This window comes from Polychytrium aggregatum, assembly GCF_025602895.1.
Source record: "Polychytrium aggregatum strain JEL109 chromosome Unknown BJ171scaffold_3, whole genome shotgun sequence".
Lineage (NCBI taxonomy): Eukaryota > Fungi > Chytridiomycota > Chytridiomycetes > Polychytriales > Polychytrium > Polychytrium aggregatum.
In genome coordinates this window covers 566,957-581,572 of record NW_026516205.1, presented here as the reverse complement: position 1 = coordinate 581,572, position 14,616 = coordinate 566,957, and the positions used below count along the sequence as shown (strand labels likewise).

General features: G+C 57.7%; 3 protein-coding genes across 3 annotated transcripts; 1 reads left to right on the top strand and 2 right to left on the bottom strand.

The window, feature by feature from the left end:
• Positions 1-1,254: 1,254 nt before the first annotated feature.
• Positions 1,255-4,028, top strand: BJ171DRAFT_437645 (nitrogen permease regulator 2-domain-containing protein). Its single transcript, XM_053107980.1, has 7 exons — positions 1,255-1,533; positions 1,744-1,852; positions 2,008-2,138; positions 2,389-2,523; positions 2,894-2,987; positions 3,060-3,177; positions 3,375-4,028. The coding sequence occupies exons 1-7, from the start codon at positions 1,387-1,389 to the stop codon at positions 3,808-3,810; spliced, it is 1,170 nt and encodes a 389-aa protein (XP_052971010.1). The 5' UTR covers positions 1,255-1,386; the 3' UTR covers positions 3,811-4,028.
• A 1,198-nt stretch (positions 4,029-5,226) lies between these two features.
• Positions 5,227-6,629, bottom strand: BJ171DRAFT_577288 (CAP domain-containing protein; the record flags this gene model as incomplete). The annotated part of the gene is made up of 3 exons (XM_053113802.1): positions 5,227-5,257; positions 5,374-5,626; positions 5,909-6,629. 3 exons carry the CDS (start codon positions 6,627-6,629, stop codon positions 5,227-5,229), a joined length of 1,005 nt encoding a protein of 334 aa, XP_052971009.1.
• A 1,384-nt stretch (positions 6,630-8,013) lies between these two features.
• BJ171DRAFT_595368 (uncharacterized protein) lies at positions 8,014-14,522 on the bottom strand (the record flags this gene model as incomplete). The annotated part of the gene is made up of 16 exons (XM_053114599.1): positions 8,014-8,206; positions 8,295-8,353; positions 8,448-8,558; positions 8,686-8,762; positions 8,987-9,120; positions 9,269-9,909; positions 10,237-10,645; positions 10,864-10,998; positions 11,109-11,438; positions 11,656-11,728; positions 12,150-12,188; positions 12,303-12,849; positions 13,047-13,320; positions 13,402-13,500; positions 13,718-13,990; positions 14,139-14,522. The coding sequence occupies 16 exons, from the start codon at positions 14,520-14,522 to the stop codon at positions 8,147-8,149; spliced, it is 3,645 nt and encodes a 1,214-aa protein (XP_052971008.1). The 3' UTR covers positions 8,014-8,146.
• Between the last annotated feature and the right edge of the window lie 94 nt (positions 14,523-14,616).

Below are 14,616 nucleotides of genomic sequence, written 5' to 3'. Positions count from 1 at the left end.
GACAATGACAAGGGCACGAAGCTTGTCTACCGAACCCCGCCCAACCTGATCGAAGACTCTCCCCCTCCTCAGAAACAGCAGCAACAGCAGCAACAATGCTCTCCCTCTATGCAAGACAGCATCCATATGGTGACGACACCCGAGCGCCTAGTCTTCAATGCCGACCGAAGCTATAGCCTCGAGCACACACCCAAGGCCGAACCAGCGACTCGCCAAACATCACAGGTCCAGCCTATCACCGCCGTCGCAGCCGAGCACCGCATTTTCGGAGGCAGTCCGCCGTCATCGGCTTCTATCTTGGTCACCGGTTCAATACCGGCAAGCCATGCAAAGATCGGGTCGTTTATTGGCTCCGGCATCGAATCGATGACAGACCCACAGGAGCCTGCAGAGCAGCAAATCGTTCTGGACGCCACTCAGCCATCGATTATGGAGGAAGGCATCGTAGGCGAGGCTGCAGCGGCCCCGGAAGCGATTGAAGACGTATCGATCGAAAGTGCATCGGGCCAGAGTGCCGGTCCTCCAGTGAACGGACTCGCCTCTCACGACGGTGCGGACGGGCCGAGACCTGCAGATGTGGTTGATGAGGATGCACATGCGGACCCAGCCCTTGCAGAAGCACCGATACTCGAGCCGACTGAACCGACTGAACCGGCTGTGGCCGAGGACGCCGATGAGGCGCTGGTCGACGATGTTGTCGACGACGATGCCGACGAGGCCTGCAAAAGGTCGAGCAACAATCCATCGGCACAGCCAGTGGCGCCGCACGTTGAGAGTGAGTCCTCGACTGCAGATGCCGGACCGTCGCATGCAAAAGCTGAACGATCGAACGCACGAGTTGAACAGTCGGATGCGCAACAAATCCAACAGCCAGCTGAAGGCAGCGAGAATGAGCGATTCCCGTCTGAGGAAAATGAGCACTCGTCCGATATCCGCAATGCACCAGAGCAAAGTCAGCGGCCAGTATCTGCGAGGGTTGCATCTGCGCCCGTCGATGAAAGCGGGTTGCATAGCGGGTCGGGTGCTGTGGCCCCAGCCGCCAACGACGAGGATCACTCCAGCCACGACCTCAAGGATGCCAGCCCTGGTCGGATCAGTCGGCTGAGAACCAACAGCGGCCTGCACGCCGGATTCGCCTCAATCGACCCGGTCGACAATTCGCACCACAACCCGCCCTCGATGTGCAACTCGATCTATGGGACCCTCTCCAATGACGGTGCCGGCACCGACGCCAGGTCGACCCCGAAGACACAGCGTGGATCGTCGAAAGACTACACCCGTCCTTCGCCGCCGCTCGTGGACATCAACGAGATTCGATGGTGCATCATTCCCAAGCCCAAGTCTTGCAATCGGCTCATCAACATTGTCACGTCGCGGTATCAGATCATGAACTACCCGATCCACATTCCAGGGCCACAGTACGAGCGCAATGCCTTCTTTTTCAACCTCAGCTTTGTGTTTGAGCGTGATGCCGACACGTCTTGCTATGAGTTGGTGGTCCGGAAGCTGGCACGGATTCTCAGATCCCTTGAGGTATGGAATTCTCTTTCATGAGTGTCGATGTTTGCGAAAAGACAAAAATAAGGAAGGTGATTGAAGTGAGGTGACTCGGAGTTTGGGTGAGGCCAATGGGGGATAAACACTCGAGGCACTGCTTTCACTGGCGTTTTTTGGGAACGGGACTGTCATCGCTGTTGCCTCTGTCGTTATTGCTGACGAACTGCCTGGGGGTTGGGGCGACAGCAAGAGAGTCTGCTCTTCAGCACTGCCAGCACCCGGCCCATCATGCTCAAGATTATGGAACAGCTCCACGAGGAACTCAACGAGTATCACGAATCGCAAATCTCGATTGGTAGGGTTGAGCGGAAGGGAGGGGGTGGCGCTGAATGCTCACCGGTGTTCGATTCGCATATCTGTAGAGTTTGGCCTTGGTTTTGGATATGGAAATGGGCAGAGACTGATGAGCTCTGTCTTGGACTATTGTCGCCGTTGGGGTTGTCGGCACAGACGCGTCCAATATCATCAACATCAAGGTTTTTGAGCGCTTCCCGGATCCGCCAGAAGTGTACGACTTTCAAGTTCCCTTGATTGTGACGAAGCTAGAGAGCGACAAGTACTGGGACATTACTTTGCAGGCGGTGAGTCGCAGAGGTGGACATATGTTCACCTTTTGGATAGGTAGACGGACAGACAAGTGAATGGGCGAATGGGGTGAAGGAGGAGGAGGGATCAATGGGTCAGGCGGTGCGGGGGGATATGACATAGCATTCGTGTGGAAAGTTTGGACTGGGAGTGCCGAGGCGCTTCGCCGTGCAACACAATGGATCACTGCTCTCGCTTTCTCTCTTTCTCTGGAAACTGACGTTGCAAGGGACGGTCCCACATCAGATTTTCCCGTTCATCAACGGCGTGAACTCGATCAAGAGAATCGCCCAGCTCTCCAACGCCAAGTCCAGTCTCGTGCGCCTGGCGATCCGGCATCTGATCTACTATGGATGCGTCAAAATGGTGGATATCTTTCAGGTAAAGCGGCAATGTGGGTGGGGAGGCGATGGACGATGGACGATGGACGATGGACGATGGACGATGGACGATGGACGATGGACGATGGACGATGGACGATGTGCTGCCTGTGGTGGACGCCTATTGGCTTTGGTTTCGTCAGCGCAACGATACCGAGTACAAATGGGCTGTAGAGAAGACGTCAGTCGGTGAATCTATCGGCCAACAAAGCTGGATTGCTATTGTCGACCCGGATCTCCTCGTCTAGACTGTGCGCCACACCACCACTCCTGTGACTGGATGGGGCCTGACAGCGTTGGGGGGAATGAAAGCCGTGTGCTGCCATCGGCTCGACGTCGTTGTTCTTGCTGACAATCATACATCGAAACAGTTCTCCAACATCTACATTGTCACTCCGCAAGTTCGGCGCTTCATGCAAGATGTGTCGCTGCGGGAGAGGTGTAGAGCCTTTGTGAGCATTCCAGGTACGACAGGGAGTGGGTAAGTGAATGGAATAGCGGATGGCTTCAGCTGTTGACACACGGACTCGATTGCAGGGGTGGCCACGCCAAGCGACGAGCTGCTCCTTCAGTTGCTATGCTCGTTCACATACGACACACCTGTGAGCAAGCTCATGGACTCGAAAGGGTCGACCATCGCATCCATTGATATCAGGTAGGGGCTTGCTCATTGCGGCTGGGATTGAAACCCGATCCGGGTAGTAACGGCAGCGAGATGTGTCGCATGAGTCCTGTTCTGCTCAAAGATGAAGTTCAATCAATGTTTCATGTGGCCCACGTTGACACACTTCCGATTGCCCTTCCCAATCGACACGACCCTGACTCATGCAAAAATCAACATTGGGCATCTAGACGGTTCGTTGTGTTTGCAGTTGTCCACGGACTGCTCCAGCGCATTCACACCTACCCCATACTCGTGCCGAAATTTGGCGAAAGCAGCCAGAACAACACCAAGAGCTCCAGCAACAGCAACAACAACAACAACAACAACAGCAGCAGCAGCAACAGCAACAACCACGCCGGCAAGAGCAGCATCGGCATTCTGGATCAGCGGCGGCCAATGACGCCGACGGCCGGGCCACCGACATCTGCCCTGTTTGCTGGAGCCTTCGCCAAGGGCACCGAGCCATGGCGGATGATCATGCGAACGATGCTGACGGGCGAGCACCACTACGACGAAATCTGCACCCGACTTGACATGAGCGTGGTGCGGCTCGAGGAAGAGCTGAAGGAGCTCGGGAAGGAATGCACGATCCACAAGATCATGAAAGCAGCGCCGATTTCCTGAGAAGCCTCGATGGGGGGGGTGGCCCCTGCCTCTGGAGTACAATCATCGCGTCCGTGACTTTCAACTGGAGAAAATCAGGGTTGGAGGCGAGGCAAACCCTGCGGGGTGCAGCTCTGGAATGTGCGTCTGACAAAACACACTCTGGCCCGCGAGTAACTTGGGATGCCCACATATTCATTTTGGTGCAGCGCCCGAAACAGAGCTTGTGCAAAACAAACCCAATGGCGGAGTATTGGCAGTCACTGCAGTCAGCACGGGCACGGGATCCAATGACGATATGCCGGTCGCAGAGGATTGTTTCCCGCCTTGGTCGGCAATCGAATGGACTTGGTCGGCAATCGAATGGTCTGTCGGTTTGGCAAGTGCCGGTTTGCATGAAATCCCATCCAGCGCGTTATTGGTGCGCAGCACTTGGAGCGGTGTCACCATGCTCAGCAAATCGAGACTGGTGCGACCGTCACGGCAGTGGTCGGCAAAATTCGCTCACTCACGCAGCAGAGACGTTGCACAGCGCCGCGGTCCGGAACCAATGGGAGGCGAGGCGCTGGACCACGGGATCCTGTGTTGGCGTCAGCGCGCTTGTGGGTGACCAAGGGCGTGCGGGGGAAGGGAGATGAAGGAGGCGAGAAGCGGGCTGGGAACGAAAGGATGGACGGAGGGAGGGGCGGAGGGAAGAGCCAGGGCGAGCACCGCTGGAGCAGCAGCCAGAGCAGCGAGAGGGATTGTCACGGAGCGAAGGGATTCACCGGACATGGATGCAGGACCGATGTGTGGCGCCCTTGGCCTGGATATCTTCTCGCGCCCCACTCTGCCCCTGGACGGCGGGGCCAGAACGAAGAAACAAAGGTCGATTCATAGAAAGCAGACCATTTATTTTCTTTCAGGTCGAAGAGGGATTGTGCGGAAGAGTTAGGGCTGGCACAGCCAGGGGGAGGGCAGGCAAGGAGAGGTCGCGGAGCAGAGAACGGAGCTGGGTGCCGGAGGAAGAGGAGGTCGAGGGAGCAAGTCGCCGGTGTCGAAAAGGAGCCTTCTGCAATAACGACGAATGTATATTCTTCTTTCAAAGAATCAAATGTAGGAGGTACAAGACAGACAATCAAAAAAAGGAACGGTGAATCGCGTCGCAAAGACAATTAACAAAACACACGAATGCAGGAGAGCAGTGTGGTGGTGGATAGGGCAGAGGGCGGGGGAAGGAGGAAACTGTTTAATATATCATTGACGTCGAGGCGGAGGGGGCGGGTTGGGCGTTGGTGGGCGTAACAGAAGGATCTACAAAGCGAGAGGCAGGTCGACGGAGGTTGTCGTGCTTTGGGGGGGCAGGCACAAATACAGGTCGTCTATATGTATTCAAGGCATCGGTGCTGGCACAGACAGGGTCCGGTTAACTCGTACTTGCGTGGGAGAGTTGAGGGCTTAGTAGGCAGACACGCCCTGGATGTTACCACTGCAGATGAGCAAGAGAGGAAGAAAACATGTCAGGAGGAAGACTGGCAGTGCTGGGAGCAACCACCGGGAAACATCGGTGAGGAAACGTAGCAGCGACAAGGCAGGTCAACTTACGCAGGGAAGTAGTCGCAAACCCAGAAGACCTCGTTCTGGAGGGTGTTGTCACCGGCGTAACCGCAACCAACGGTCTTGGTGGTGGGCCAGATGACGGCGGTGAAGTGACCCCACTTCTCGAAGTCGTTGGGGTTGTTGATGTCGATGGCCTGGCCAGAGTAGAAGACAGACTCGGAAACCCAGGCGGCGACGGGGGTGTGGCAGTCGAAGGCGTTGGGGTATCCACCGTAGCTGGCAAGGTTCTGGCCGGCACCTGGATGAGCGGAAAGGCCGCAGAAGACACAGGAGAAGATTTGCGGGTCAGCAAAAGGCCAGTGGCGCCGGAGGTGATTGTCGAGCGAGAGTCGGGAGAGCCGACCCATACGACGCGAAATGCCGCGATATTCCGTGCACGTGCACTTGGACATTTCCAAAAGCAGTGTCCATGGCGCATTCCTGTCGGTGGCTGAACCTGATTGCAGCCTCGACCGCCGGCTCTGCTGTGTCGACGGGTCCACGGATGCACACAGTCCAATTCAGTTTCGATTCAACGTACCAGCAGGGACACCGCCGTGCTCAAGAGGACCGTTGCCGGTGGCGGCCTGGGTCTGGGCGTAGGCGAAAGCAGCCTGCGAGAGGTTGTTGTCCCAGGTCAGGGGAGCGTGGCCGTACTGGGCACGGGCAGTGTTGTGGGCATCGAGACACTGGGAGGCCAGGTCGTTGTTGGCCGGGGGAGCGGGGGCGGGCTGGGGAGCAGGAGGGGCCGAGGTGGGCTGGGGAGCGGGAGCAGGGGCCGAAGGCTGGACGACAACGACGACGGTCTCGGTGGACTGGGGAGCGGGGGCGGGGGCCGAGGGCTGGACAACGACAACAACAGCGGTCTCGCTGGGCTGGGGAACAAAGTTGTTGGTCTCGACGGGGGCAGGGGCAGGAGCATCAACGACGACAACGACGGGGTCGGTGGACTGGGGAGCAGGGGCGGGGGCATCGACGACAACGACGACGGGGCCGGTGGGCTGGGGAGCGGCAGCCGAGGTCGAGACGGCGACGAAGAGGCGAGGGGGGTTGGCAACGGCAGCGGGGACGGGGGTGCCGACGAGCTTGCCGGGCTGGTTCAGGCAGGGACGGCCGTGGGGGCCGTATTTGATGTCGGACTGGTCGGCACGGCTCTGGAGACGAACGCCGTGGTGGTGCGACTTGCGAACATGCTTGACCTCGGCCGAAGCGGCGGCGGTGAAGGCGAGGGCGGTGGAGAGGACGGTGAGGAGCTTGACCATGGCGGAATGCGACGGACGGAGGAGCAGAGAGGAGGTTTGGGAGGAGCAGGGAAAGCGCAGACCAGGGAGAGCGATTGGGGATCGAGAAAAACCTCCTCCACAGACAAGACGGGCGACAGGAGCGATGGAGACCCACCGAGGCTTTTAAGAGACCGGGGCGGGCGACTGCGAGGGGCGGCCGCGAGGGGCGGCCGCGAGGGGCGACCATGCCACGCGCGACAACAAACAAAACGCACACGAAAAAAGGAAAGGCCGGCGCGGGGGGCCGCGACGCGCTGGCGCCTGCCCGAAACAGGCAATCGACGCGCATGTGTGACGGGCGACGCCGCGGCAACGCGCGCTCGGCAGCACAACGTGGCGGCGCAGACGCGCATCGACGCGCACAGGCGCGCTCAGCACAGCGCCGCTCCACTGGCGGCCAGAGCCCGGGCGGCCTGCCTTGTGCGGCAAACCGCGCGCGTCATGGGCCCCCTGCGGGCGCCAGCAGGCGCGTGCCGCAGCGTGTTTGCGCGCTGTGTTTGTGTGCTGTCGCTTGGGTACAGAATATGCTGCGTGCACTTGTGCGACGTGCGCCTGTCCCACCACCCTCCATGTGCTTCATGGCGCACTCTCCTGTGTCGTGAGTGTGCCGAGCAAACGGCCCATCTGCGCTGTGCCGCGCTCGCTCATGGCCTGGGTCAGTGTGCGTGCTGTCTCGGCTGTCTGCTGCAGCTTTGGCGAGAGGAGCTGGTGCTTGGGGCTTGACTTGCCATTGACTTGCCATTGACTTGCCATTGACTTGCCATTGACTTGCCATTGACTTGCCATTGACTTGCCATTGACTTGTCCATCCAATCGCTCGCACACTTGCTCACACTGGCCCACAAACTGGCCCACACACTGGCCCACACACTGGCCCACACACTCGCTCACACACTCGTCCATCCACCCGCTCGTGCATGTCCCCTTCCACAGCCCCCCCGCACAGCGCCCTTGCGTCTCACTTCGCCGGTGCCACCCGTCGGCCACAGCGCAGCGCTGCACCACAGCATCGCCGCGAGCACCCCCACACGAGCACGCAACAGCGCAGCCACGCAAACCCTTGCCAAAGCTGCACAGCGTCCACTCGTCAGTTGTCGGCAACTCACAGAGCATCCCTCCGCCGTCATCAAGCGCCCTGCTGCAAACCTTTCGCGCCCTTTGCTGCCACGCGGCCGCAACCGCCTCCCGCCACTCAGCCGCACTGTTGCACAGCCCTCGCCCGACTCGCCGCCACACCAGAGCCCATCGACAACAGCCACAGTGGCTCTTCTGCTCGCTGCTGCACAACCCACGAGGCGCCTTGCTCCGCCACGTTTGCTTTGGCCGTTGGAACCGGATCGGCCGATCGGCCAGCACATGTTGCGCCGGACACATGCATGGCCATGGAACCCTGGGCACCGATCTGGCGCGCTGAGGGGAACTGCACCATTGCCTTCGACATGCTACTATTCCACAGACATGACCGCCCCATCGACACGACCACTCCATTGGCCTGCTCAGGCCTTGGGGAGCGGAATCGCTTTGGCAGTCCCTGCATCTACGGATGGTCCCAGCGACTGCAAAGCGCCACGGATATACCGGCATTAGTTCGTGCTCCTCCCGACCGCCATGAGCATCCGTCTCCCCTCAGTCTGACTCACTCACCCATTCAGAGGTCGCCATGTTGAGCCTGCCCAGCTCCGGGTTGAATTTCTCGGGATTGACTAGATGCATCAAAATGTCGTCAGTGATCGTGCGGTTGGCAGCAGCATTCGTCTCGTCGTAGATGCACTTCCACGGCGTCCGTTCGACACTTACTTTTCTGGAGTACCAGTCGGCGCGCCACCGAGTACCCAAAGATGAACGCCCCGAACGCCATCGGGACTCCCAAGATCATTGGATCCAGCTGCGACGATGTCAGGAACACCGCTGCAGGACCATCCACAGTAACGTCGCCCCGTCCGCAATAGACAACAATCGCTATCGTCAGTATCAAGTCGCCTCAGACCGAGCTCGCTCTCTGCGGCACCAACATTGTTCTGTCGCTTCTGCTTACTGTTCATAAACGGAACGTAGACAATAAAGAACGCGAACGACGTTCCAAACACGACTGCCAACCAAGTCTTGGGGTTCCTGGGGAAATGAGTACAGACAAGAATCGCCTGGCACATCAGTCCGGGTCGTCCTTCGACTGGAGTTGCATGCACCCATATGGGCTTCAAGTAATACGGCTACCACAGCTAGTACAGTGTTCAGGCGATCCTCGCTGCCGATGTCGTCTTGCCGTGCCCATGACCGAATCAGTGCATCCGTCCACTTTGCCCAGCTGTCGGTGACGCAACAGCCTCTGCACTTACTCAAACATGAACTTGCCGAACGGTATACGGAGTCGAGCCTTGCACGCAAAGAGATTCCAGATCTGGATGATGAGCACCGACAGATAATACGCCGACTGTGCCTGTCGGAGTGCCTGGGTTTGGACGTCGCTCGGCTGTCTCGGAGAGGTGTGGATTGATGCATGGGTCAGTTTTCCGGCACGATCTGTGGTCGTGAATATATCCCTCCCCCTCGCACACGCACAGTTGATTGATATCGCCGTCGATCTTGCTATCGAAACATGGCCCTCTCTCGTTACCTACCAAACTCGATCCGTTCTCCAGTTGCATGTTGGGCGAATGCGGCTTGAAGTACATTCCGGTCTTCTGGGCCACGCGAGCATCGTGGAGGGATATCCCAAAGTACTCATAAAACACCAGCGCGTACGCTAGAAATGCCCCGCCGCACTCTAGAAACCCGCCTTCGACGTAGGACCAGCAGAGGACTTCCAGGTCCACGAGTCGCTCGCCCGTCGGCTTTCGCAAGATCTCCATCCATTCGCGCAGAGCATCCATGTGGTATCGAGGCTTGGTAAGGATCTCGCGCGCCTCTTCGACGTATCCTCGCCATCTAGACTGCAGCTTGGCGTTGGCGTCCACACGATCGTCGTCGTCGGGGTTCTCAATGTCGTGGTGTCCTTCGTAGACGGTAGAAGCCGAGCAGAGCGTCGACACTGGTCGTCGCGGCGCCATCTTCATCAGGATCTCAGGGTTCTCGGGGACTTCCCAGGCGAAGCTCAGCGACGTGAAGATCTCAAAGCCCAGATCGACGGCAAGGATCTGCGGCGCCATCAGCGCCAGAGGCAGCGGCACGAGGACGTAGACAAGATACGGGATGACTTCGGGCATGATGTGTGTGAGCGAGTAGGTGATGCACTTTTTCAAGTTCATGAAGATGAGTCGTCCTGGAAGCATGCCACGTGGTTAGAAACAGCATCGACAGAGTGGGGGTTGCTCCGCCATCTATTGCTGTGTGCATATCATCACTCGAATCGATGCAGCGATCACGCGTCCAGTTTCTGAGGTGCCCTCTGATCTTGATACCTCACACCTCACACCTCACACCTCACACCTCACACCTCACACCTCACACCTCACACCTCGCACCTCACACCTCACACCTCGCACCTCGCACCTCACACCTCGCACCTCACACCTCACACCTCACACCTCACACCTCACACCTCACACCTCACACCTCACACCTCACACCTGCACAGCGAGTCGCTCACCTTCGCGGATCCCCGTCACGATCGATGCAAAGTTGTCGTCCAGCAAGATCATGCCAGAGACTTCCTTGGAAATGTCCGATCCCGTCTTGTTCATGGCAATGCCGAGGTCCGCTTTCTTGAGGGCGGATGCGTCGTTGACTCCGTCGCCCGTCACGCCCACGATGTGGCCCAGCGCTTGGGCCCGCGTGACAATCTCCAGCTTTTGCTGAGGACTCGTGCGCGCAAAGATGATCTCATCCTTGCTGAAGATCTTCTCCCACTGGTGGTCGTCAAAGTTTCGAATATCTTGGCCGTGCACCACGATCGAGTCGTACTCGGAATCGTCAATCTCGCGGACCGAGCAGCCGCGCTCTTTGGCCAACGACTCGCGAGTATCGCCCGTTACGAGATTGATCCGGCGTCCGATTGTCTGCCAAGCCAGGAGAACTCGGTCGTGAGTATCTCGTTGTCCCTCTGCGGAGCGCTACCAACCCGTTTGCCTTCGCGGACATCCACCGAGCAGCTCACATAGTCATTGTCCGAATCATCTATGCATAGAGTGTGATCATCCGATTCATCGGCGACCATATATCGATGCAATCGAGTCGATACTGCAGCCACAGCATTGGCACGACCACTCAAACTGACCTCGGCTGTGAGCGGATGATCGCCCGTGATCATAACAACCTTAATTCCTGCCGTGCGCATCTGCCCAATTGCTTCTCGGACGCCATGCTTGGGTGGATCCTCGAGACTGATCAAGCCAACGAAACACAAGCTGTCCTGATATCCACAAGAGGAAGTAAAGCCACATCCGGCTCAGCAAGTTTGATCTCTCACACACTCTCTCTCTGCTTCACATGCTTGACTGTGATATTTGTCCCCACACCCACCATTGGCCAGTTGCGCTTTTCGTTGCAAAATATGTAGTTGTCCGGATACTTGATGCCAGGGAGCAACAGCTGTGCGCATGCGAGGACGCGGTGGCCCTTAGACGCCATGTGAAGGTATGCCGCATCAAAGGAGCTCTTGTACTTTTCGTCCAAGGGGATGCTTTTGTTATCGATGAGGATGTGGCTGCAAATCGCCAAGACTCGCTCGGGGGCTCCCTTTACAAAGAGGGTCAGGCCACCTTCCTTGTGGGACTTGCGGTGGATCGAGAGATGCATCTTGGTGTCGGAGCTGAAGGGGATCTCAAACATCTTGGGGTACAGGTCCTTGAGCTATGTGTCGGTCGCAAGCCATGATTTCATTTTGTGCGAGTATGCGTGTGGGTGGGAATGGATTTGTTTCAGCCTTCTCTCTGGCGGATATTGATCTATGGGCAGCAAGGTGACCACCCCGCCCTGCGGGACCAGCACAGTAGTCTGGATCCCAGGCACTCTCAGGATTCAAGCAATCACTTCGAGCCGCCTGGATCAGCAGCATGACCACACATACCTTGTTGAAGTTCAGGAGGCGAGAGGCTGCGTATCTCAGGAGACCGAGATCGGTAGCATCACCAACCTCGACACTGCGGAAGAAAGCGAGAGCGCGGGGCCGTGGAAGCAATCGTCGATAGTGAGCCTGACATCGTTGGTTCACTCTCTGCATCAGCACCAGCATCAGCATCAGCATCAGCATCAGCATCAGCATCAGCATCAGCATCAGCATCAGCATCAGCATCAGCATCAGCATCAGCATCAGCATCAGCATCAGCATCAGCATCAGCATCAGCATCAGCATCAGCATCAGCATCAGCATCAGCATCAGCATCAGCATCAGCATCAGCATCAGCATCAGCATCAGCATCAGCATCAGCATCAGCATCAGCATCAGCTCTCTGCTCTGCATTTCCCCTTGTCGCGGGTTCATGACACCTGTTCTAACTCCTGGCAGGCGGCTTTGGCAGGATCTACTTGGCAGGATCTGCTTGGTGCAGGAGATGGCCTTACGTTTCTTCGTTGGATTTCGTTGCCGAGCGATACTTGGCCCTAGATCCACCCACCGGACAGCACTCGTCTCAGTGACTCGAAACGCCGACAGCGTCGCAATCGCAGCCTATCGCCTTGGCCATCGCTTCGACGAGACCAACGCCTGCAACTTGCCTTGTGCAGGTCGAAACGATATGCAGCATCGGCACGATGCCGCTGGCATCCATCTTGAGGATGCGCTCGCCCAAGGGGCAGTCGTTGGCTCCACCCGAGCCGGCATACCACATGTAGTTGTTGGTCCAGATGTTGGCGACCTCCATTTGGTTCTTTGTGAGGGTGCCAGTCTTGTCGGTGGCCAGCATCGTGATCGACCCTAGAGTCTCGACACCGGTCAAGTCCTTGACCAAGACCTTCTGCTCCGCCATCCTCCTGCCGGCGATCGTCAGGAGCATCGTCACCGTCACTGGCAGCCCCTGTGGAATCCAGGCCACCAAGATGCCGATGGCAAACTGCAACGCATAGTCGAAGCTGCGGCCCTGGGCCAGGCAGGCGACGAAGAACACAATGGCCGTCATGCTCGCCAGCACCGATATCATTTTGCAGAATCGCTGGATCTCGTCGGTCAGGGGGGACTTGCGTTTCTTTCCAATCTTTGTTAGGCCGGCTATCTGTCCGATCACGGTTTGGTCCCCAGTTCGAATGACAATGCCGTATGCTTCGCCTATCGATGGGTTGTTGTGGGGGGTGGGGTGGTGGTGTGGCATCAATGTAGTGCCGGAGAGGATCCTCCATTCCATCACACCGACTTTAGTTCGTGCTTCCCTCTGTTTCTGAGCGACACGATCGACTCGTTTCTTTGAGTCACGCCAGAGATGCTGCAGTCCGAGTCCCTGCAGGAAGTTTTCATTCGAGTCTCACCTGAAATTACAACGGTACCGCTGAACACAAGATTCACGGCATCCAGCGGAAGCGTGCCGGCCTCGGATACGGTCGACAGCCGCTCTTGTGGATCAGACTCCCCTGTGATGGAAGAGTTGTCGACCCGAAAGTCACTGGCCCAAAAGAGTACACAATCCGCCGGCACCTTGTCGCCAAAGCCGAGATGAAGCACATCGCCCGGGACCAAATCTTCGGTTCGCACGCTCTGCTTCTTTCCGTCGCGCTGAATCGTGGCGCTTGGCTCGACCATAGACTGCAGAATGCGAGAGGTCGTTAGTCACCTGCTGCTTCGATATGACCAAAGCCCTGTTCCGAGCGACCCGCTCCAGCGTACCGAGAATGACTTGAGGATTGTCGATATTTTGTGAAGTTCGTAGAGCTCGATTCCGGCATTCAAGATCGACACCACCATCAGGATGATTCCAATATAGAACTGTCCGGGTTCAGCAGCGTTCGTTAGCCTTTACAAATTATCAATGTCTGGAAGGCCTGTGCACTCGAACCGCCCCAGTCTTGGTCCAGCGGTGCGTCGCTCGGTACACTCTGGAGACACTCTGGAGACACTCTGGAGACACCCGGAGCAGTCTCGCCTGAGCTCGGGAATATACGCCGAGCGGAGGCAAACACGACCGGATTTGTGCCTTACTTACATTCACAGTGTTCTCGTCCGTGTTGAGCAAATACATAACGATGTTGCCTCCGCCTGCTGCCACGAGGAGGATGTTGAAGAGATTTGCGAGGCATTCTAGGAACTTGATGATAAAGGGTTTGGGCTTGGGTGGCGTGATGGAGTTGGGCCCAAACTTCTCCAAGGCCTCCTCTGCGGCAGCTTGCGACAGTCCCCCGGATCTCGATGGCTTCTCACGGTGGACCTGCGATCGCAGCGACTTTGCCAACTCCTCGGTGTTCTTGAGATGCTCCGTCTGCGAAAGTGCAGGATGTGCAGGATGTGCAGGATGTGCAGGATGTGCATATATCAGTAAGCTGGGCCGCGATGCTCGCCAAATGCTTTCCCCAGACAGCACCCAACCCAGAGCTGGACGACGTGCAAACTAGACTCCATGCACTTACAATCTCGGCCGCCTTCTGGATAACCTTGGGGGATATGTTTGCCGACGCGCCCTTCTTGGGCTTCTTGGTGGATATCAGTTTCTCAGTCTCTTCATCTTCGCTCTTGCCTCTGAGCTGGGCAATCAGCGCCTTGGAGGCTCGGGTGATCGATCCCTGGCTGTAGCTCGAGAATTTGGCTTCGCGCTGGGAGTCCTTGGCACTTCTGGTCGTGTGCGGCAGCGGAAGCGGAATATCATTGTCCTCCTTCTCAGATACTTCCGGTTTCTCGACAGCCCGCTCGTGTTGGATCGGCTCCGCAAGACCCAGTGCCCTGCCCGCCTCAGACTTGCGAGTCTCGCCCTCGGATTTGCGAGTCTCGCCCTCGGATGCGCGACGGTCAGCCATTTTGCGAGCCTGATGGTGACTCCAAGCCCAACAGCCGAGTGGAGAGCGGCGGCTGCCAAGGATATCTTCCTGGCGTCGACTGCATTCCGAAACG